Source organism: Muntiacus reevesi, chromosome 1 (assembly GCF_963930625.1).
Source record: "Muntiacus reevesi chromosome 1, mMunRee1.1, whole genome shotgun sequence".
NCBI classification, from domain to species: Eukaryota; Metazoa; Chordata; class Mammalia; order Artiodactyla; family Cervidae; genus Muntiacus; species Muntiacus reevesi.
The window spans coordinates 117,514,759-117,539,448 of record NC_089249.1 but is presented as its reverse complement, the minus strand read 5'-3'; the positions used below and the strand labels follow the sequence as shown (position 1 = coordinate 117,539,448).

The 24,690-nt window shown below is 43.2% G+C and overlaps 1 protein-coding gene across 2 annotated transcripts in view; it reads left to right on the top strand.

Moving 5' to 3' along the window:
* The first annotated feature begins 16,648 nt into the window (after window positions 1–16,648).
* LMO4 (LIM domain only 4) overlaps window positions 16,649–24,690 on the top strand; it is a 16,879-nt gene continuing 8,837 nt past the window's right edge. Inside the window, exons 1-2 of one of the 2 annotated variants that reach the window (XM_065909610.1) lie at window positions 16,649–17,088; window positions 19,935–20,173. In XM_065909610.1, the coding sequence (XP_065765682.1) occupies window positions 19,938–20,173 (236 nt within the window). In that variant the 5' untranslated portion in view covers window positions 16,649–17,088; window positions 19,935–19,937. Of the gene's footprint in view, window positions 17,089–19,656; window positions 19,744–19,934; window positions 20,174–24,690 lie in introns of those variants that run through there. The other variant, XM_065909619.1, reaches the window with a different exon arrangement.

The window sequence follows — 24,690 nt, the reverse complement described above, 5'->3', positions numbered from 1 at the left end:
GTTTCTAAGAGGAAGGAGAGAATGAATCCTGGGGTAAGCTTGAAGCTAGTTCTGCCACACATCTCTTTCATCGATTCTTCCCCAGCTAAAAAAGACAAAAACATCTGGGACTTCCCTGGCAGTCCAGTGGTTAAGACTCTGTGTTTCCACTGCAGAGGGCAGACTGGTTTGATCCCTCATCAGGAAATAAGGATCCCAGATGCCTTTTGGTGAAGCCAAAAAGTAAAATAAATAAATAAATAAAAATTTAAAAATTAAAGGTAAAAAAAAATCTGATTATGACATTACCTTGCTTGACACTCTCCAATGGCTGCCCATTGTGCTCAGATTAAAATTTAATGGCTCTGCACTATTTTGTAATGTCTGTATATGCAATGTAACTTTTCAAAACTGTTTAAAACAATAGTAAACTTTTTTAAAAAATGAAAAAAGAATTAATGGCTCTTTCCAGCACTAACTGTTAAACAGTCTGTCCCAATTACTACATTCTAGCAACACCTGTTTACATTGAGCATGCAGTCATGAAATTAGAAGATGCTTGCTCCTTGGAAGAACAGCTATGGCAAACCTAGATGGCATATTGAAAAGCAAAGACATCACTTTGCCGACAAAGGTTCGTATAGTCAAAGCTATGGTTTTTCTAGTAGTCATGTATGGATGTGAGAGCTGGACCATAAAGAAGGCTGAGCACCGAAGAATTGATGTTTTTAAACTGTGGTGCTAGAGAAGACTCTTGAGAGTCCCTTGGACAACAAGAAGATCAAACTAGTCAATCCTAAAGTAAATCAATCCTGAGTTTTCACTGTAAGGATTGATGCTGTAGCTGAAGCTCCAATACTTTGGCTACCTGATGTGAAGAGCTGAGTCATTAGAAAAGACCCTGATGCTGGGAAAGATTGAAGGCAGGAGGAGAAGGGGATGACAGAGGATGAGATGGTTGGATGGCATCTCAAAGGACATGAGTTTGAGCAAACTCCAGGAGAGAGTGAAGGACAGGGAAGCCTGGCGTGCTGCAGTCCACGGGGTCACAAAGAGTCGGATGTGACTGAGCAACTGCACAACAAAAAAGCTTATTCTCATTCCAGGGCCTTTGCATTTGCTGTTTCTGCTTCCTGAAATGTGTTACTTGGAATCTTGGCATGACTCAGCACTTCACTTCATTCAGGTGCAGTCTTGCCTGTTTTCCTGATACTAATCCCTAGAAGGGTGGCTTCAGAGGAGTTATTGTATTTCTGCAGAGCCTACAAAACCTTCTTTTAGAATATCTACCTGAAGAACATAAAATGCATCTCACAATAAACACAGTTTGACTGTGCCTAGTGAGGGACAGGGAAGCCTGGTGTGCTGTAGTCTGACCTGGAAAGAGTCAGATACAACTTAGCAACTGAACAACATATAAGAAGTGAATTAAATGACAAGTGTCAAGTTAATCAGTTTCCTTTGTAGACATTTACTTGGACGTGTCTTAATTTTAATTTTTGCAGTTTTGCTTTTGGACTTTGGAGCCCCTAAACTTTTTACTTCAGGTATCTAACATTTTTTTCTTATAAACTCAAACACTTACATGCACTGAACATTGTGCCAGTAGTACATACTGGGAAAAGCTTCCCTGGATGACTGTAAAGTTTACCCCGATGAACACTGAAATTGTTCTGAATACAGAAACCTCATTTTTAAGTATCTGAATGAAAAAATTATTAATAACAGTTTTACAACTGATGTTACTTGGACTCTGACAGTCTAATTATCTAGCAACGGTTTAGCACAGGGTTTCTCAACCTCGTTGGCACAACTGACATTTTGGGCAGAACGAGTCTTTGTTATAGGTGTCTTTTCTTGTGGTTTGTAGGACGTTTAGCAGTATCCATGGCTGCCACTAACTCATGCCAATAGCAATCCCACTTCTCAGTTGTGACAACTCAAAGTGTCTCCAGATATTGCCAAGTGTCTACAAGGGGACAAAATCATTTCTGACTGTGAACCACCAGTTTAAAAACTAAATATTAATTTATTAGCAGATGCAAACTTCCTTCAACCTGTTAAGCTCTGTGGAATTCCAGGTTTTGAACCTCAACTTTGACAATGATCTTGAGCAATCACTTAACTTTCATGATTTGCATTTCTTCAGTTTTAAAATGGAGGCAATGATACCTTGTATCTGGTTGTTAATAGGATTAAATCGTTTGCTACCTGGAAAGAACCTAGCTCAGGGTCTGGTACAGGTTGAGCGGTTCAGTGTTCATTATTTCTCCCTCTGATTTAAAATAGAAATTTGAGTGAAAACAAGATTGTGGCTATTTCTGACATAAACTCAGCAGGAAGGAAGGGCTGGGAGACGGGGTGGGAGATGGTGGGGAGGGTTGTCCTGCCTAACTTTTCAGAAGCAGAAGGGAATTTATAGCTGTCATGAATCATAAAAGCACAAAAGAGCTGTCAAAGGCACATGAACTCATCGATGTAAATTTTGAAATAGAAACTGTAGTCCTATCTGCCTCAGATACTCAAAATATATCTTAAATCTGTTCCTTCTGAGCTCATCTCTCCTATCACTGTGGTTCAAGACACCGTGAGTCCTTGCGTGATTACTGCAAGAAACTTTTATCTAGTGACCTTTGTTTTTACCTAAACCCTTTGTAGTTTATACTTTCTAAAATGTAAATCAGCTCATATCTCTTTTCTGCTCAAAACCCTCTAATAACATCCCCTCCCAGTCCAGGTAAGAGCCCAAGTCTGAGAGCTGTCCTAATCAGCTCCAGTCTGCCCCAATCTAAACTCTGATCTCATCTCGTACTACAGCCAGGCCACCTGGCCTCATCCTGCCTCTTCTAAACCAGACCCAGCACACATCTCCTCAGGGCATTTACACTGCAGTTGCTTCTCCCCGGGATTCCCTTTTCTTCAGGCTCCTGTCTCATTTGCTTCCTATGGGTCTCTGTGCAAATATTATCATTGAGACCTCCTGTGACTCACCTGCTTGAAACTGTGATTCATCACCAGACCCACTCTACCCAGCCCTGACAGCTCCCTGTCATTCTTTAGTTCAGTTCAGTTCAGTTCAGTTGCTCAGTTGTGTTCAACTCTTTGTGACCTCATGAACTATAGCACGCCAGGCTTCCCTGTCATTACCAAATCCCGGAGCCTACTCAAACTCATGTCCATTGAGTCGGTGATGCCATCCAACCATCTTATCCTCTGTTGTCCCCTTCTCCTCCCGCCTTCAATCTTTCCCAGATTCAGGGTCTTTCCCAATAAGTCAGTTCTTCGCATCAGGTGGCTAAAGTATTGGAACTTCAGCTTCAGCATTAGTTCTTCCAATGAACACCCAGGACTCATTTCCTTTAGGATTGACTGGTTGGATCTCCTTGCAGTCCAAGGGACTCTCAAGAGTCTTCTCCAACACCACAGTTCAAAAGCATCAATTCTTCAGTGCTCAGCTTTCTTTATAGTCCAACACTCACATCCATACATGACTACTGGAAAAACCATAACCTTGACTAGACGGATTTTTGTTGGTAAAGTAATGTCTCTGCTTTTTAATATGCTGTCTAGGTTGGTCGTAGCTTTTCTTCCAAGGAGCAAGTGTCTTTTAATTTCATGGTTGCAGTCACCATCTGGAGTTATTCTTCCTCAGAGCAGGTATTAATACTATCATCTAACGGACAATAATCTATAGATACCACAAGGGCATTTACTTTGCTTTCTTTGATGCTGTGTCTACAACACTGAGCACTGCGTGGCTCATAGTAGGTGCTCGGTCAGTGTATTTTGAATGAGCAAATGAATAGAAGACAGAACAATTTTCATACAGATAAAATTAAAAGCAAAGAAAACCAAGAGCACGTTTGTATAAGTCAACTGATGTGGGTCAACTGATGTCCTGTCTCTACCAGGCTGACTCTCCTAGTGTCCTCCGAACATTTGTTCACCATGACTGTGACACTTGCAGCTAATACCGCCCTATCCCTCCTTCCAAAATTGTCATGGATACTTATCTTCCTAAGAGGTAAGAAACATGGTGCTTCTGATACAGTGACAGGTAAGAAATCAATACGAGGGTGTGTTTACGACCCCATGTACTGTAGCCCACCAGGCTCCTCTGTCCATGGGATTTCCCAGGCAAGAATACTGGAGTGGGTTGCCATTTTCTCCTGCAGGGGATATTCCCGACCCAGGGATTGAAACTGCGTCTCCTGCATTGGTCTGTAGATTCTTTCCCACTGAGTCACCTGGGAAGCCTGTGAATTTTAGGGACAAAGAGGTAAATATCCATCTTATTCTGGTTGCTCTACATAGAGTGACTCCCCAAGTGTGGGGCATGTAGAAAGCCAGTTGGATTATTGTGTCTAGAATTTGCTCAGATGACCTTTCACATGCTGCTGAATTCCCTTCCTCAGGCTCAGTATGACATTATTGGTGGCCTGACACACTCTTTCTTTTTAATACCTTGTTTGGATGTATTTGTCTGATAGGTTCTCTCTTTTCCCTTGTACATGATTCTAGTATTCATCCTATGATCACCAAAATTTGACTGACATTTGTCACTTTTTTTTTAAACTGCATAGTGTCTCTCCTCCTAGAGTATTACTTCTCCACCACTCTAAAGATTCTTGGTGGGAAGGAACCTCCAGGGTTCACCCTCACTATGGAAGTTTGAGACCACTCCTTCCTCCCCTCAAGGAAGCAGGCATATGACCTTAGAATGCTTAGTAAATATGAAGCTTCCTTTAGGGATTCTGAAGCTTATGTGGGTGGCCCAAGGCAGAACGGGTATAGTTGGAGGTCATTTGTCCAGGCAACACCATAGTAACCACCCTGTTCCTGCTAGGGTATCACTGTTGAAATTCCTATTTCACAACTCTTTGGAGCTCCTCTGGTTCTTGCTTTGTCGTTTGACTGGCTCTCAGGTCTGTTAATGCCATGATATCTTTCTACATGCTCCCTTGTGCATGAGTGTTATTGGCTGTGTTGCTTATAAGCCTATATCCTAACTGATACACACCCTGAGAATAATGATGACTGTCCAGTCTTGCCTCAGGCTCTGATAGGGACAGAGGTTAGACAGAAAGAACAAATAGAGTAACTCTTAGTAGAGGGAAAGAGGGAGCAACAAATACTTATTTTACCTTTTCTTATGTCCTGCTTATTTAACTTCTATGCAGAGTTGTTGTTGTTCAGTCACCAAATTGTGTCTGGCACCTTGCAACCACATGGACTGCAGCATGCCAGGCTTCCCTGTCTCTCACCATCACCCAGAGTTTGCCCAAGTTCATGTTCATTGAATTGGTGATGCCATCCAACCATCTTATCCTCTGTTTCCTTCTTCTCCTTCTGCCTTCAATCTTTCCCAGCACCAGGGTCTTTTCCAATGAGTTGGCTGTTTTCAGCAGATGGCCAAAGTATTGGAGCTTCAGCTTCAGCATCAGTCCTTCCAATGAATATTCAGGGTTGATTTCCTTTAGGACTGACTGGTTTGATCTTCTTGCAGTCCAAGGGACTCTCAAGAGTCTTCTCCAGCACCACAATTCAAAAGCATCAATTCTTGGGCACTTAGCCTTCTTTATGGTCCAGCTTACACACCATACACGACTAATGGAAAGAACATAGCCTTGACTAAACAGAGTTCATCATGCGAAATGCTGGCTTGGATGAAGCACAAGTTGGAATCAAGATTGCAGGGAGAAATATCAACAACCTCACATATGCAAATGACACCACCCTAATGGCAGAAAGAGAAGAGGAACTAAAGAGCCTCTTGATGAGGGTAAAAGAGGAGAGTGAAAAAGCTGTCTTAAAACTCAGCACTCAAAAAACGAAGATCATGGTGTCCAGTCCCATCACTTCACGGCAAATAGATGGGGAAAAAGTGGGAACAGTGACAGATTTTATTTTCTTGGGCTCCAAAATCACTGCAGAAGGTAAATATAGCCATGAAATTAAAGGATTCTTGTTTCTTGGAAGAAAAGCTATGACAAACCTAGACATCACTTTAAAAGCAGTTTAAAAGCACTTTAAAAATAGATTTAAAAGCAGAGACATCACTTTGCCAATAAAGGTCTGTACAGTCAAAGCAATGGTTTTTTCCAGTAGTCACATATGGATGTGAGAGTTGGACCATAAAGAAGGCTAAGTGCCCAAGAATTGATGCTTTTGAACTGTGGAGCTGGAGAAGACTCTTGAGAGTCCTTTGGACTGCAAGAAGATCAAACCAGTTAATCCTAAAGAAAATCAACCCTGAATATTCATTGGAAGGACTGATGCTAAAGCTGAAGTTCCAATAGTTTGTCCACCTGATGCAAAGAGCTGACTCATTGGAAAAGACCGTGGTGCTGGGAAAGATGGAGGGCAGGAGGAGAAGGGGGCAACAGAGGATGAGATGGTCGGATGGCATCACCAACTCATTGGACATGAATTTGAGCAAATTCCAGGAGGTAGTGGAGAACAGAGAAGACTGGTGTGCTGCAGTCCATGGGGTTGTAAAGAGTTGGACATGACTTAGTGACTGAACAACATCAACACATCTTTTGAACTTGTTTTCTATTGCTGCACAGCAAATTACTATAAATCTAATTGTTTAAAACAGAACCCATTTATTATCTTGGAGTTTCTGTAGATATGAGGTATGCGCATGGCATATCCAGGCTCTCTGCTCAGTCTTAGCAGGCTGAAATCAAGGTGTCAGTCAGGATCGCCATCTCCTCTGAGGCTCAAGGAACTCTTTCAAGCTCACTGGTGTTGCAGCATTCAGGTGCTTACAGCTCAAGGACTGAGGTCCCTGCCTCTCTGCTAGTTGACCAGGGACCCTTCTCAGGTCCTAGAGGCGACCCTTAAGTCCCTACCATGTCCCCCTCTATCATGTCTCTCATATGGCAGTTTGCTCCTTCCAGACTAGGGGGAGAACATCTTTTTCAGCTTTGAATCTTTCTGACTTCTTCCATCTCTGACCTTTAGACCTGCTTTTGAAAGGGCTCACCTTATTAAGTCAGGCCCACCCTCACTCAAGGAGATGGGATTATACAGGTTGTGTATACCAGGGGCTGGGAATCTTGGGGACCATCTTCAATTCTGACTAGCACAGCATCCTGTGAGGATGTCCCCTGGAGAAGTCTGTTACTCAGTCCAACGTTATCATATGTATTCAAAGAAGATAAATCCATGGACAGAGTTTTTGTTGCATAGACCATCCCTATGGCTTATAGGAGAGCAAGGTATTTGGGGTACCAATGTGGGAAGGCCTATTAATACTTCCAGAATGATTGATAACAGTGTTAAGTAGATGCCTACTTTTGTTGTTGTTGTTAATGACACTTAATTTGTGCATTTTTGGTGTTTGTTTCTTTAAATGGAACAGCCTTTAGAAAGGGCCATCTGATTAGAAGAATCACAACAAATCTGTTGCTCTAGTTAGAAAGAATGCATTCTCCAGTCATGGGGGTACCAGCCAGTGTCATTCTGTCACCCCCACATCCTTCAGGAAAAGGGATCCTTCTCCCTCAACCGTTTGGCAACATTGAAACAAAGTAATTATAATGCAACAGTGTCATAGGATCCATGACACCTGCTTTAAAAATAAATCTGGCTTTGTCTTTCCCTTTATTTTCAATAAATGCTCTAGTATTATTGCCACTGCATTAATCTAGCAGCAGGAAACCATTATCCTATGACAACAGACTCTCCCATTAACATTATCTTTTAATTTTAAGATTGTTTAGATGACTGCTAGAAGCTACTAAATTAAGATAAAATGAAGAAAGAATTATTTTCTTTAAGCCAAGTATTCAGTCAAGTTACCCACCCCCAATCTTGTCTATGCTGGCAAAAGAGACACCATTGTTTTTGTATCAGATTACTAAATACAATTTGGATATAAGTTGAAATTTCTAGAAATCTAGACATGCTTTCAATGTCACGTAGGAAATAACCATTAAGTTTTAAATTATATTTATATTGTTTGCTCTATTACATGGTATATTGTAGAAGTTGAAAATACTGGTCATTTTTATAGGAAGCAATTGTAGTAAATAAAGCAACAATGCAATTGCAATGATGGAAACTCAGGAAAGAAATAAAGGAAACATTTGTCTAGTAGAGTTTACTCTGAGACTCTGAGAAATAACTGAATTTGGAGAATGCAGCAAAAATAAAACAGGAGGAATATAAACTTAAATTAAAAGAAAGTTGTGGGACTTCCCTGGTGGTCCTGTGGTTAAGAGTCCACCTTGCAATGCAGGGGACGCAGGTTTGATCTCTGGTTCTGGAACTAAGATCCCACATGCCCCAGTGCAGCCAAGTAAATAAATATTAAAAAAAAAAAAAAAAAAAAAGAAAGCTGTGATTATTAGTGTTCTGACAAATAAACTTTATGGTGACAGTCATATCATATTAAACGGCATCTGTAAATTTTATATAAAATAAATTACAAATTTTTTTGGAATAAGTTGCCTACTGTTAATTTAAAAAAATTATCTTTTATTCTATGAGCTGTATTGTAACACTTAAAGATATTCTTTAAAATCTTTCAGTATATATTCTGTTCCATTCTCATCTGTTCCAACAGTCTCAAGGTTTTCTTTCCAAAAGGCAAAGGCTGATACAACTACTAATGAGGGATATTTCTAAATAATTATTACCATAGTGATATTATGTATTCAACAGTCTAGATCTGTGCTTCCCTACTCCCATGGGTAAATCACACAAAAGAAAACTAATAGAAACTGAGTTACTGTTTTAGTAGAAATTGTACTAAAAAAAATGCTTAAGTTGTGAATTCCTCATATTGTTAATGTAGTTCAAGTAGACCATCAATATATGTCCTATTTACTGATAGGTGCAAAATAGGTAGTGGGAGATCAATCAAAACCCCCTTCCATAAATTACCATGATTCTAGAAATTATCAAAACTTCACTGGAGTGTCATATGTAGTCTTCCTAGCAATGAGTTATAGTCAATAATTCATTCCCTGACTGAGCTGATAACAGGCAGATATTCTAATAATGTGCCAGGATTTACTACTGGACACAAACAGCAAGTAGACATTTCAGTGCAGTGCTAAATGCTATCTCAGTGGAGAAAAGCAATAAAAACAGGACAGAGAGCGACATCTGGGTACAATGCTTGGATGTTTTAACCCTCTAATTAGAGCAAACATGTACAAAGGTAGTGTTGTTCAAGTTTTCATTCTTTCTTTGAGGCCAATTGTTTCCAGAGTATTGTTCTGTAATGACTTCTCCTGGCCTTACTTTCAGAGATCACCACAGATGGCTCTGAAAAATTGCTGGAAAGAAAGGCTATTTTATTCTCGAGTTGTTTTCCCAAATTTTAAAATGGCTTGAATATTTTCCTTTTAAAAGAAACTCCCCATCCCCGCAAAAGATCATCTTAGACTAAAAGTCTTAAATATATTTTCAGTGATTTCTTATCATACAGAGAAATCGACAAATTTGCTTTCTCTGTCAGAATGTTTTGAAGCTAGAAGTGGTGATTCATCAAAAACAATTTTATTATGAAATTTGATTTATGTTGAGAAATATAAATGATGACGTTATAATGTGTACCTCTGCGTGGAGGGAACACATTTTAGTCAATTGAGTTATCCAATTTTATTATTTAAAAAAAATCCATACCTGGTTGTTCTTTTTATTCTAAAAAATTTATGGCACTGTATAGAGTAGAAATATGTGTTTTTCAAGTCTATGGACAGGTATGGATTGAACTCCCCTAATTCCACCAGGGTCATTCGTTATAATTAGATGAATAAATATCATATTTTCATCAATTTTTTTACTGACCAAATAGAGACCAGTATAACACTTTAAAATATTACATTTTATTATAAATCCACATTAGAGAGAAAGCTTAATTATTTCAATACTATAATTAAAAGTGACAGTAACTAAGGAAGTTGTGGCTTGGCGTATGTGAAATTTCTGAACTACTAGCCCTTCTTTTACCAAGAACAGTTAATGGGAACATAGGGGGAATGAATTATGTTTTAATGCTTTAGTTTCTCTATCAATAAATGCTTATTCCCATCATCTTGGAGAGGAACAGTAATTAATGTTAAATAGAATTGCTATTTTCTACTGGATTTATAATTTTAATATATATTGTTAGTAATAATTACCTCACATATATATACAAATCGCCTAGCCATCTACATATCCTCTTTTGTAACTATTACAAAATTAAATTTATCTGCAGTAAGATTTAACTCAACTTTAATAAGCATTGCCTGTGGGCTCAGTAGACCATTTTGAAGACCCTAATGAACATATAACATACTCATGTACACAGTCTGATAATTAATTTGCAGTGATATATGCAGAATATCACTGGTAGTTGAATATTACTGACAGAATTCAGTCCTGAAAGCTAGCAGGAGTAGGTCAAATAATCTTTCTTGTACTATCACCACTATGAAATATACTTCAAGATTTGCTGATGATGGTTCTAAGGCAGAACTGAGAGATTTTTAAGTCCTGTTCCTACCCTGATAAGCATGTATGAAGAAAATGAGCCATTTCTTGCCACTATAATAAAAGTGGCCTTGTTATGTCAGGCAAAAGAATGTGTCACAGTCGTAGCTTCTTTTTTCCCATCACCTTTCGCATCTTTCCCACGGTTTCAAGGAGTTTTAAATGTTCTAATTCAATAGAATAATTAAAAGCAAAATCTATGTCATAAATTATATTTCTAGTCACAACAGTATTAATGCTGTTTCCTTTTCCTCAGTGATCTTCCAATTGTTTTATTTCAATACAATTAAACTTTTTCACTAAGCTTTTATGCTACCCTATAAAAGAGAGGTTATGACAACTTCCTAAATACTGATTAACATAAATTTGGTGGCCCATTTACCAAATATAGACATATGAATTGCTTAAAAAAGAAAAAGACTTTAAAACAGCAACAACTTTATCACATGAAACATTTAGTGAGATATTTTTAAGTGATTTTGAGAAATACTAACAAAAAACAGTAAATTTGCAGTATTATCAATATTTAAAACCAAGATATAGTTCTTTGAAGTATATTCTTTTAGATGAATTCATTATGAATCCCTATTCTCTTAAAAAAAGTTATTTTATTGACACTTAGTTGATTCACAATGTTGTGTTAACTTCTATAGTATAGCAAAGTGATTCAATTATACATATACATACACATTCTTTTTCATAGTCATTTCCATAATGGTTTATCACACACTATTGAATATAGTTCCCCATGCTATACAATAGGAGCTTCTTGTTTGTCCATTCCATACATAATAGTTTCAGTTCAGTTCAGTTGCTCAGTCGTGTCTGACTCTTTGCGACCCCATGGACTGCTGCACACCAGGCTTCCCTGTCCATCACCAACTCCTGGAGCTTACTCAAACTCATGCCCATCCAGTCGGTGATGCCATCTAACCATCTCATCCTCTGTCGTCTCCTTCTCCTGCCTTCATTCTTTCCCAGCATCAGGGTCTTTTCCAATGAGTCAGTTCTTTGCATCAGGTGGCCAAAGTATTAGAGCTTCAGCTTCAGCATCAAGTCCTTCCAATGAATATTCAGAACTGATTCCCTTTAGGATTGACAGGCTGGATCTCCTTGCAGTTCAAGGGACTCTCAAGAGTCTTCCCCAACACCTCAGTTCAAAAGCATCAATTCTTCAGTGCTCAGCTTTCTTTATAGCCCAACTCTCACATCCATATATGACCACTGGAAAAATCATAGCTTTGACTAGGTGGACCTTTGTTGGCAAAGTAATGTCTCTGCTTTTTAATATTCTGTCTAGGTTGGTTGAAGGCAGGAGGAGAAGGGGACGAAGAGGATGAGATATTTGGATGGCATCACCGACTTGATGGACATGAGTTTGAGTAAGCTCCGGGAGTCGGTGATGGACAGGGAAGCCTGGCGTGCTGCAGTCCATGGGTTCACAAACAGTTGGACACAACTGAGCGACTGAACTGAACTGAGGTTGGGCACAGTGTTTCTTCCAAGGGGCAAGCCTCTTTTAATTTCATGGCTGCAGTCCAGTGATTTTGGAGCCCCCAAAATAAAGTCTCTTACTATTTCCATTGTTTCCCTATCTATTTGCCATGAAGTGATGGGACCTGATGCCATGATCTTAGTTTTCTGAACGTTGAGTTTTAAGCCAAGTTTTTCACTCTCCTCTTTCACTTGCATCAAGAGGCTCTTTAGTTCTTCTTTGCTTCCTGCCATGAGAGTGGTGTCATCTGTGTATCTGAGGTTATTGATATTTCTCCCAGCAACCTTGATTCCAGCTTGTGCTTCATCCAGCCTGGCATTTCACATGATGTACTCTGCATATAAGTTAAATAAGCAGGGTGACAATATACAGCCTTGATGTACTCCTTTCCTGATTTGGAACCAGTCTGTTGTTCCATGTCCAGTTCTAACGGTTGCTTCTTGACCTGCATACAGATTTTTCATGAAGCAAGTCAGGTGGTCTGGTAGTCCCATCTCTAGAGGAATTTTCCACAGTTTGTTGTGATCCACACAGTCAAAGGCTTTGGCATAGTCAATAAAGCAGAAGTAGATGTTTTTCTGGAACTCTCTTGTTTTTTTGATGACCCAACAGATGTTGGCAATCTGATCTCTGGTTCTTCTGCCTTTTCTAAAATCCAGCCTGAACATCTGTAAGTTCATGGTTCACGTACTGTTGAAGCCTGGCTTGGAGAATTTTGAGCATTACTTTGCTAGCATGTGAGATGAGTACAATCGTGTGGTAGTTTGAGCATTCTTTGGCATTGCCTTTCTTTGGGATTGGAATGAAAACAGTCCTTTTCCAATCCTGTGGCCACTGTTGAGTTTTCCAGATTTGCTGACATATTGAGTGCAGCACTTTCATAGCATCCTCTTTTAGGATTTGAAATAGCTCAACTGGAATAGTTTGCATTTGCTAATTTCAAACTCCCCCCCCCCCACCCCCGCCCGCTACAACAGCCCTGTTCTCTATGTCTCTGAGCCTGTTTCTGTTTCATAGATGAATTCATTTCTGTCACAATGTAGATGAATCCCTATTCTGAAATGATGCAGTCTCTCTGTCTCTACTACTGTGCAATACCTTCCCACTCCCTAACCAACACCACCACCACGAAAACTGGCAGCCACCTGCATGCCACTTCTCTTCTGTCTTTGTCATGACATGTGTCGGTAACTATCATTGCCTCTTTTTCTCTCCACACCTTTTATATTTTGAAATCATCCCAGACTCAAGCTTTTCAGATTCACTTTGGCTGAATCTTTTGATTTCAAGGGATCTCTATGATGAGAGCAATAAAGGTAGGCAGATTAACAAAAGGGCGGGGCTTTCTAAAAAGACTGCCTTCAAAAACAATTTTACATTGCCTTTAAAAGGTTTAAATGTTTGTTTATTCTTGAGCAAGAGCTGAGGCACTTTGATGTGGAAGTTACCATATCAGCATTAAATAATCTGGCCTTTCTGGGGGCACAGATGGTGACGTGGGTGTGTGTGGAACCTCTGGCTATCTACAGGATATTCTCAGAGAACCGTCACCTGGAGAACAGAAAAATGATTATGATTGGAAGACTTAGAGGACAAGAAGGGACGGTATGGACAAAGCATTTTGGGGTGAGTGGGGAGAATGTGGGCTTGATCTAAGATCAATACATTTAATTAGAATGTAAGAAAAGAAATAATTTGAGTTTCTCTTTCTTTTCCAAAGCACTGTATTCTTATTTGTCATTCAAGGTGAGTAGTTAAATGATGAACCTATGACATCAGCAGAGGTTTCTTGAACTGCTGGGTGTACTATAACATTATTTTGAATTCAGGCAACTTTACTATATACTAGGATTATTTTGAGCAGTGTTCTGTATCAGTTTGAAGAACACTTGAATGAAGAACTGCCTTACCTGTAATGAACTTGTATTTACACAGTTTTTGTAAATTTAGCATCAGCAAAAATAAAAGATTAACATTGCTACCCCATTCTATTAATAGCAGGCTGTTGCAGACCACAAATCCTACTACTGGTGCTACTCGGATGAGAAATGTCTGCTAAATGCAAGGAATGCAGAAATAAAGACTACCCAGAGGTGGCGCTGTGGTTAAAGTACACCTGGATTTTGATTCCAGGGAACGTATTTACTTCCTGCCCCTCTAGATAGAGACTGTTAGCTATCATCGCTTTTGTATTTCTATAACCACAATATCAGGAAATAAAGGTCTCTGGTAACATGCTCTCACCAACTCCAATCTGCAGGGACATGTGTAAAGTCTTCACTCCACTCACAATCAGAGCGAAAAGACCACCTCCTAGGCCCCTCCAAGCCTAGAGACCTGTATTCAAAGTTTTATCCATCCTTCTCTCTTCCTTTCCTTCCATAGAAACTATGATCCTTTGGACAATTACTTCATGATATCTAATGTTTGATTAGTTTTCTAACATTTCATGTTGAAATAAAAGATTTCATTTTAGTGTACATACTTTGGGAAATAAAGCACCACAATTCCTTCCAGACCTATGTATTAAATGTTCTATAGAAAATAATGTTTTTTTAAAAAGAGGAAAGATAAAGATGATTTGGCTTGATTCCTTCATTTGTGGATGAGAAAATGAAGGGCCAGAGCAGGAAATTTACTTTACTTGCACAGGACAAATCATAACTTAATTGCAGCCCACTAAGATCTTGTGTCATCTCATTTTGATTATTATAAATTACTAACAAATTGAAGCTGAACTAGGGGATTAAAATGTGTGTATTATTGTTTATTGGGTTCCTTTCATCGTTTGGTTTAATTGAGTTTTCTTTACCAACCTTCAAGGAACATTACATCTTTTTAAGTTGGCCTTCTTTAATCACACCCATCTGCAGCTGTTTTCTATCCAGAACATTTTAATTATTATTATAGTTTTAAAGATTAAAAAAATATTTTTCATACACGCACAAAGTGATTTGATTATAAAAATGAAATTTTAAGTTCCAATCAATAAAAGTAAGCCATTCCATTTCAAGGTGCTAGACATATAAAGAGAGGCACGTTCTAACTGGTATTTTAAAATGTCCTCTGCTTGATGTTGTAGGCAACGCCTATAGTTTCTTTGGCAGACTTAGTTTTGATGGTTTGAAAGACAGAAATCCCCCCAAACAGACGCTAAAACCATAGATGTTGAACATCTGCATTGTCTGTAGCTAGATTCTTCTGCAGGTCCCTTTTCTCAATCTAGCAGTGCTGTGTGTAATACAATATGAAAACTTGTCCCACAAGACTGGTTTTACTTAATGATACTTAGCAGAAGGGCTTTGCACTTTCATGATAATTTCCACCAGAAAAATCTCTCTGGAACTTACTAATAATAATCAGACCTAATATTAGCCTCAGATCGGAGATTTATTAAACCTATTTGGCAGAGCAGATAAAAGTTGAAGGACTAGGTATTTAAGCATCTAGGCTGAACTGCGGTACTAGAATGAGACACTCAGACTATCACCCTCAAAGCGTTCCTGAAAACTTGATTTATACTAGAAATAACTTTTCTTACTCTCCAGAGGCTGTGGGATTTCTAATACTGCGATAACTTCCATCACTCTGAGGGCTACGAGAAATTTGGCTTCTCATCCTCTACAGTGGGGTGGATACAAGGGGCAAGGGTTTTTTCCCTGAAGTTTTCCTCAACTTTGAAAGTAGACTGCGATCTTTTTTTTTCACCAACGTTGATAAATACCTATGAAACGCCTACCGGGCCCTTAGTTTATACATGGATTGATGGGAAGAAGAGGAGGTATGGAGGCAGTGTTTTGGAATTACTGAGTTCTTGACTGTTTCTACCTTGTGAATTCAACCTCCACTAAGGTTCACAAATCTCTAACATGGTGAATTTAAAAAACAAAAACAACGCCTCAAAAAACACAGCACAGATCTCCACAGCTAGGAGGTCTCGGGAAAGCCTTTCTACCCCGACAGAGACCCATTTCCAAGGCAGATGTGAAGTAAGTTTCCTAAAGGGCTCGTCTCGGCGCGAGGGGCGGGCTGTCCCCGAGGGACTAGTGGGCCGGGTCCCGGGGATACCTCGCGCGCACGGAGGGCAAGTGGGTCCCCGGTGCCTCGACTCGCCCTCCCGGGCCGCGGGGGGCCGCCCCGGCGGGGTTTGCGGCGCCCGGGTGACTTCCCCCCACCTGATTCCGGCCCTTCCCCGCTCCAGCCTCGGCCCGCTCCGGCGCCCGGCTCGCTCCCCCGCCCCCGGAGTCTCGTTTCAGTCATCCCTTTGTCCTTGCCCGGATTGGCAGGTTTTATTATTCCGCCTGAACAATCCGGCCGCCCAGTGGCTGAGGGTCGCTGACGTCGGCGGCAGAGCCGGGGAGTAGTTGGGATTTTGCTCTGTCAGTAACACATGTGTAAGAGCCGCGGAGGGAGCGAGCGAGCCGGCTAGAGGCCAGCGCCGCCGCCGCCTCCGAGCCGGGCAGCAGCAGCCCCGGCAGCGGCGCAGGCTCCGGCGCGCCGGGCCCCGCTGGCCACAGCTCCCCGCCTCCCGGGCGCACTCGTCCCCCGGCCGCCGCCGCCAGCGCTCCCGGGGCTGTTGTGTCTGCGGCCGCTCCCCGGCTGGAGGTGCAGGAAGCTCGGCCGAGCCGCTGCCGCCGCCAGCAGCCCCGAGCGAGCGGGCGGGCGCGCGGGAGGGAGGCAGGCGGAGGAGGAGGAGGAGGAGCGCGGGCGGGGCGGGGGCCGCCGGGCGGGGGAATATACAAAGTGAAGCCACATTGCCAAACTTGCAGCAGCGATTGCAGCAGTTGCTGCCGCTGCGCCGCGCTGCGCGGGCCGAGGGCTCCTGCAGCTGCTCGCGCGGAGCCGGAGGCGGAGGAGAACGGCGAGGACCGAGACTGACACTTCTGCTCCCCGCCGCCCGCCACTTACGCGGGGCCCCCCAACCCAGCCTCAGAGCTGCGCGTTAAAAAAAAAAAAACAAAGGCAGCCCTTAGCCCCCTCCTCCCCTTTCCTGCTTCTGCGAGAACATCCCCCCTCCCTCCAGCTCCGCCAGCCGAGGCGCCCCTTCCTTGGAAGCCGAGCGGCTTCGCTCGCATTTCGCCGCCGTCGCCTCGCAATATTGCAACATAGGGGAAAAGCAGGTAAGGGGACGGCTGGGGAGCCGCGGGCAGGGAGGGGGCGGGGGGGAGAAAGAGGAGAGGGCCGATTTGGGCCGGGGCTGTTTTCTTTGGCTTCCTTCCCTTGACCGTCCCAAATTGCAAGTAAACAATACGTCGGCTTAGATAATGCGCGAGTCTGAAACTACCGAGGTCGGCCTGCGAGCTAGCACGGAGGACAGCCCCGGGCCGCCAGCTTTGTAGCGGTTCCTGCTTACAAAAGGGTTCTTCTTGGAGATGGGGCTGTTGGAGACCTTGTGGGGGGGTGTATTTTCAGTTAAGAAGGGAAAGGCTGGAGGTGCTATAAGGGTTTAAGTCTGAGAACTAGTGTGGGGGAAATAGTCACGACCCTCCACTCCACTCCCCCCCCCCAACACTATTTTTGAAACAGTGGCAGAAAGGATCTAAGTGAGCAAGATTGGGTATTGCTGGTTCTTTTAAAAAATTCCTCTTGGCTTATAAGTCTTTTGTTCCAATCCAGAAGAAATCCGGTGAATCACCTAATTAAAATCAAGACATGAATTAAGCATCCATTTTTGTACTACAAATTGCCAGCGCTACGGCTGTCCCTCCCTTGGTCTCCATTAAAAAACACCAGAGACGTTGTTAAAGGGGGGCAGATTTTGCCTCTAGCTGCCAGTTCTGCTTTCTATTTCACTGACTATCCCAGGACCTAAATTGCTTGGCTATGTAATTACTAGAGTATAAGCCTATTTAACTTAAAAGCTTTCTTTCTTTTTTTTCCCCAACTCTAAATGAAACTTGATGAGGGCCCGTCCTTAGTTATCAGGGGAGTCAGTTTCTGGTCAGTCCTCTTGATTCATCTCTTTTAGATTTAATCAGCATTAAGGTATTGCTTGTCCTTAAGAGCTTTAGCTAATGGGGTTACTGGATGCTTTTCTCAGTGTAGTGTTTCCTTTAAAAAAAAAATACATATATATTTACCTCTCACCAAAGATGGGGGCGGGGAAGAGCTTGGAATCTCCTCCCTCCCTCTCCTCTTTTAAAAAGGAATTTGGAGCGATTAAAACGGGGGGGGGGGGGGGTTGTTTAAAGACCTAGGGCAGGAAATGCAGATTCATTTGGGTTAGGGCAAATTGTAACAAAAAGCAATTCCTCGAGTAAATGCATCAGATAAATCAATTTACATAAAGGTATGATGCATTCGGATAAATGCAATGCTAATGGGTTTTAGAGTGGTCCTGTTTCCAAAGTCTCAGGGTTTTGTTACAGCTTAATTGGTGCAGTTCTTATTCTGGTTTATTGTGCGGTTACTGGACACACGTTCCGGGACTCTTTCGGAGGAAATGTGTTTAAAATCGGCCTATTTAAGGAACCCGAGTCCTTGTTTCGTTCCCTTCCCCTCATATATATATATATATATATATATATATATATATATATATATATATATATATATATATGTTTTTTTTTTTTTTTCCTCCTGCAGTAGCCAGCAGTAGCCAAGTTGGGCAGGGGACAGGCAAAGTTCGCCCTCTCCCTTCTGAGGTATCAGCTGAATGTCTTGAGCAGATAGCCGGGAGCCTCGAGGGGAGCCCACACTCTCGGCTTACAGAGGACAAAGACAAAACAGGCTGCTTAATTGGCAGTAAATAACTTGATCTTTTTATAGAATAAGTGACTGGAGGAACACGAGGACTTTATTGGACTCAGGATTGGAGGCAACAAATTAATCGGTTTAGGCTAAGCTTTATAAATTGATTCCTATATTATACCCCAGTTGCTTCTCTCGTGACATTCATTAGAAAGAGTGGGGGATTTTTAAAAGCAGTTTTTGGTGACAGCAGGACTGGCTCGGAGATAACTTGTGCATCCTTTAACAGTTCCTTCTCGCATATTATCTGTAACTTACCCCCGGCTTCCCCCGCCCCTTTGGAGGAACAAAGCTTTAGCATTTAAATTGCTGATCAAGGGCAGATTAGTGAGACCAAAGTGGAGAGTGTTTGTATAGGAAGTTAACAGGCATCCTAAAGTTCAATGATCTATTATTCTTGCCTGTGTCCTGAAAACCCAGAGAAAACACTGATTGATCTTCAAAATGAAATGAGATTTGGAACAATAATGGGAGATGGCGGTCACCACAATGGCATGTGAAAGGTGCTGTTTAAAATACGAAAAACCAGTTTCGCAACTTTACACACCGCCCCCCCCTCCCGCCCCAACACACACACCGTCTCCTCGCCTTCCCTCCCACCATCACGGGCTCCATCTCCCCTCTGCTGGTTCCTCCCTCCTTCCCTTTCAGAAAGCCGAACTATTTCCAACTTGTGAACTGCAGCTGCACTTCCCGGGGCAGAGCTCGGGAGGGAACGTGGCTCCGGCGGGGGCCGCCGCCTCCCCACTCCCCGCGGCCGGCGCTTTGGGCTCGGCGGGGCCCGGGGAGGGGCCGGGCGCGGCGGTGGGTGGGTTTGACCCTCATTTGCTGGAGGCGGGCGGCGGAGGAGGGGAGGAGGGGGCGGTGGGCGGAGGCGGGGGCCGGGAGGAGGCGCCGCGAGGGGTGGAGCGCGCCGCCGAGCCTGGCTCTCGGAGTTTTGACAGTACCCAAGCTGAAATTGTCAGCGGCGGCGAGCGCTGGAAAGTTGAGAGGAGCTCGTGGCCCCAGAACAAAGCTTGAGAAAAGTAAACAGGCGGCTGCTGCCGGCAAGCCTCCCTCCTTCCTCTCCCCGTCATCCTCCTTCCCGCCCTTGCTCTGCTGCTTCCCTCCAGCAGCTCTGGGGGGGAACGGGTTCGCTCTCTAGCGCGGAGATTACTAACTTTTGCATCGCCCCTGTTTTCTCTCTCTCTCCCTGTCCGCTTCCCGCCCTCTGCAGACCATGGTGAATCCGGGCAGCAGCTCCCAGCCGCCCCCGGTGACGGCCGGCTCCCTCTCCTGGAAGCGGTGCGCAGGCTGCGGGGGCAAGATTGCGGACCGCTTTCTGCTCTATGCCATGGACAGCTACTGGCATAGCCGGTGCCTCAAGTGCTCCTGCTGCCAGGCGCAGCTGGGCGACATCGGCACGTCCTGTTACACCAAGAGCGGCATGATTCTTTGCAGAAATGACTACATTAGGTAAGACTTGGCTGCCTTTTCCCCAACATTTGGCGGGTAGAGCAGTAGCAAGGCTAAAGATTACCAAAGATTTTAAGGAAAGGAACAGGGCACCTCTGAGAATACACCCCTAAAACCTGGCTGGCTGAAATTTAAGGGGTTAAAGAAGCATGTGTTAGTCTTCCAATTTTTAATGGCAGATTAACGGCGAAGGCCACACTAACTGAAAACTGCACATCTGGTGGAACTGGGTCGCTAGGTGTGCCAAGGTTGCACTCTCAAGACCAGGGTTTCAAGTGATCAGCCCCAGTTGGGACCCTCCACTAAAAATAAACATTTCTAGTGGGAGTTAAGCTGCTTTCTTAAAGCAAGGTAGGGGCCCACATAGGAACTCGGAGACAAAAGATTGACTTAAAATTTTAAGTGTGGTTAGTGAGCAATGATTTGCGGATGGTGATGGCTGATTATGATACTTACATAAGCACCTTAAACTTTCTTGAGTAGCAAACTGCCTCATTCTTTGTGCCCCTTGTGAAAACTGCTGGTTACCTATCAGTTTAAAGACTTGTCATTTTTCTTGTAGCAAAGAAACCCAAACAAGAAAAAAAAAGCCAAACTTAATGGTAATGTTTCTCTTTTTATACTGTTACTTGGAGGCTCGAAATACTCAGTATTAGTGTGTGGTTTGTGATGTAAAATTTTGCAGTGCTTTCAATTGAGGAATGTTCGATTTGGGGTTTTTTGTTATTTGTATCACTGCCCTTGATCCCCAAAAGAGATTTAGGAAAAGAAGCTATAGAATTATACTAATCTTGCATTTTAAAGCAATGTATACGAACATTCATATGCCCATGTAAGCAGCATTTTCCAACAAGTTTCAGTGCAATTAATGGAAAGAATTCAGGAGGTCAGGTGCCTATAGGATCTTTTCAGGTGAACTCAAGCTACTTAAACTCATTAATTTGAAAGGAGGCATTTGAAGGATTACACATTTAATTTGAGTAAATGGTTTGATAGACTGATGCACATGAATGCTTCTAGGAGGTGTTCTGTTTCAACATCCAGTAATTAAAAAAAAAAAAAACCCACGCCCACACAGTTGATATTAGAATACCGCTGGCTTTTAAAAATTGCGTTCTATTTAAATTTCTGCTCTAAACCATTTTCTTTATAGAGATTAGAACATTTTTGCTCTTTCTTCAATGTGGGTTAATCAGTAGATGAGGTATTTTTTTGAAGTTTAGCTCTATTGTGATTCCCTCACTCTGGGTCTAAAACTGCAAAAGACCCCAGTGCAATTCAGAGCTGAGTAGTATGGCTATGTTTATCACAGCGATATCATTAGTGTAAAATGATGGAATAAGGTGACACTTGGTTTTCCAGTAATGCAGTACTGGCCTCCTCAATGGGCCAAGTTAAAAATATATATATATAGATACAGGAAAGGAGAGGGCTTTTATTTTTAAATTAAGAGGGCAGCATTAATTTCACAAAGTGTTCTTTTAGAAGTGTTGGAAAACCAGCAGGAGCATGGGTGTAATGCTTTCTTATCCTCCTTCCAAGCAATGCCATGAGCTTTGACAGTATTGTAATTAAATAGAGAGCAAAACTGTGGTAAGGAGTGGGGCTTAAAGGGGAAAAATTGACAGTGCTGTTCAGAAGCAGTGAATGGTACAGATTCATCTCCTCTCCATGTGCCTTCAGAAAACCTTCTGATTACCACTAATTAAAAAGAAGATGGGTCCACTAGCATTCCCTCGGGACAAGTTTAGGCAAGTGGCTTCCAGGGAATCACTTCCATTTCTTCCCTTGTTCTTGGGAACAAATATCAAATGTCCATTTGGTGTTTTTCTCGTGGCTTAATGGAGAAACAGAGGATGTGTGCCCAACCCCAAGCTTTAATTAATTGGGTCCACAGTCTCCTTTCTTTTTTCCTTACTGAAAACTGGAACCATTGCTGGTGAACTAGAGGATACCCTGAGAACCTTAGATTTGTCCTGGAGAGATGTGTTCTAGCTCAGTAACAAATTGATCCTTTGCTCACACTGCTCAGAGCTCAGCAGCAGCATCCTCCCCCCGCTCCCCCCCCACCCCCCGTTTTTAAGGGATCTCCTGAGATTTTCTTCAGTGTTCCTTCCTTCTGCCCACCAAGATGCCAAAAGGGTGGGAGGGTGGGGAGGCGCGTGTTCCTTTCCCTCTCAGCTGCTCCTTCCCCAGCATCCCCTCTGTCCACTTGTTGAAGGCGCTTTCAATTCTGCAGTGACGGCCGCTGAGGAGCAGGACTAATCCGCTCGCCGGCCACCAGGTGAAGGGGACTCTGGCTCTATGGCCCCAGCTGGGACCGCAGAGCGATTTATTAAGGGGCTTTTAAACTGTCTGACTTTGAGGCTGTGGTTTTTTTGTTTTTTTTTTTTTTAAACAACCAAGATCTGGCTAAAAAGCTTCGGGAGAGCTGGGAGAGGCCCGGGGAGGAGGGGGTTGGGGGAGGGTGCCGCTTTTCCCTCGTCCCTTACCCCTGCGCGACCAAGTGTCGATTGGGCAGAACTGAACTTCTGCTCTTCTCCCTCCCAAGATTTCAGATAAAGCCTTGCTGCAGCGAATCCGCACAATTAAAAGCTTTAATTAGTGGCTCCTCCATTTTCTTAGTTCTGATGGGCTTTATCTAATGAGATCTGGTCTCTGGCTTAGATCTGCTCCGAATGACGTGTCCGCAATGAATGAGAGCTGCGTCGCAAACAAAACATTTAATTAACAAAATTGGCCTCTAAGAGAGAGAGGGAAAGACGAGGAGGGGGTGAAGGGAGAGGAAGGGGAGGGTGGGTCTTAAAGGGGCCAACGCGGGCCAGGAACGGCCACCTTGCAAAATTACAAAAGTAGGCAACCTTAGCAGCGCCCCCCACCCCCACGACCCCCCAGGTCCGGAGCCCCCAGCTCAATCCCAGCGCCACCAAGTAGCTTCAGAAACTCTGATTCTCTTTCTTCGAGTCCTCCTTTCTCTACCCCCACCTCCGGCCCGAAGACTGGCGCGGAAGGTGCAGCGAGAGGAGGAAGTTCGGGGAGATCGACGGGTGGGGCTTCAGGTCCGGTGAGGCGAGGAAACGCGCCGGAAGCTCGGTTGGCGGTTCTCTGCTTGCCGGGTCTCGTCCGCTCGCTTGCTCGACCGGGCGGGGGCCAGGCTAGGGGCCGGTGGCGCCCAAGGCCGCAGTGGAGGCGCCCGGCCGCCAGCGGGCCGGTCGGCACCTCGGCCCGCGAGGGGGCGAGCGCAGGGCGGGAGCTGGACGAGTGGGTCGCGCTTTCTCTCCCTGGGCTCTGCTCGGGAGGTTCACGTGGCGCCCGCAGCCGCAGTGAGCGCCGCGCGGCCGGGGGTGGGGGCCCGGGGCGGGGGGCTGGTGCTGGTGGGTGGTGGAGGGTGTGTTTGGGGAGGGGGTAGCGTTAGGAACGGAGGCGCCGCCAGACAGCGAGTTCATTTCCCTGGTAATCAACAGCAAGCTGCTATATTCAGAGAATGCTGTCCCTTTAATTGAACAGGCTAGGTAATTAAATGGCACTTTTCCAATAGGACGTGCTAGGTAAATCTAATAGTTGGTTATTTAATATCACTTTGAAGTCTGCCCACTCAAGCACAATGACAGCACAGGAGCATGTGAACTATTAGCTAGGAAAAAAAAAAATCCGAGGATCTCAAAAATTAATTAAATCGCATGCAATTTAGGGGGAACGTTTATCTTGATTTGTCATAACAGAATTAATTCAAGGCCTCCAATTCACTTGGGGGCAGATCTGTTACTCTGAATTAACCAAGCGTAATTTGGCTGATTTTTTTTTTTCCTTTCCCTCCCCTCTGTAAAGCAGCAGTTGCGATTATTCACAGCCCCCCTCTTAAGTATCAATAGCTTCTGGTGCTTTTAAGGTGCTTGGTCTCTAGTTATTCCGAAGTATCTTTAATGGACTTGGCTCCAGGCATAATTTCTGGGTTGCATTTCTTTGTTACATTTAATATAGCTGGTGCAGAATTTAGATTAAATATAGGAACTTGCTGGAAAACCAATTGCATCTGGATCAGTAGCTGTGGATGTGCATTTTTCTCCTAGATAGGATTCTGATATTTACTTGCAGGTACAAATGTATACCTTTGAGCCACACTCTTAGAAACGCACCTCTCCTTGCCTGAAAGCAGTTTAGAAAACAGCCAGGTAACGCTAGTATTGCATGTATTTTGCTTGAAGTAATAATGCAGTGGAAAATAGGCCCACCTATTGGTCACTGAAGTTAAGGAAAGATGCTAAGTATTATTACTGAACTAAAAATACAACTTGCTCTCCATCTCTTTTCTGTCAGCAAGGAGAGCTGGAGCTGGCAAACAGTACTGGCACTTCAAGGTGTTTTTCCTGGGAGCAAAGCACCTTTAAAGTGTGGAGGTTTGGTGGGATTTCTCCCTTTTCCCCATATAAGGAACCTCTTGATGTTTGTGATTGATTGCATTGCCCAAATGCTGAAATATTAACGACCTTCTTGGACTGAGGACCCAAAGAAAGGAA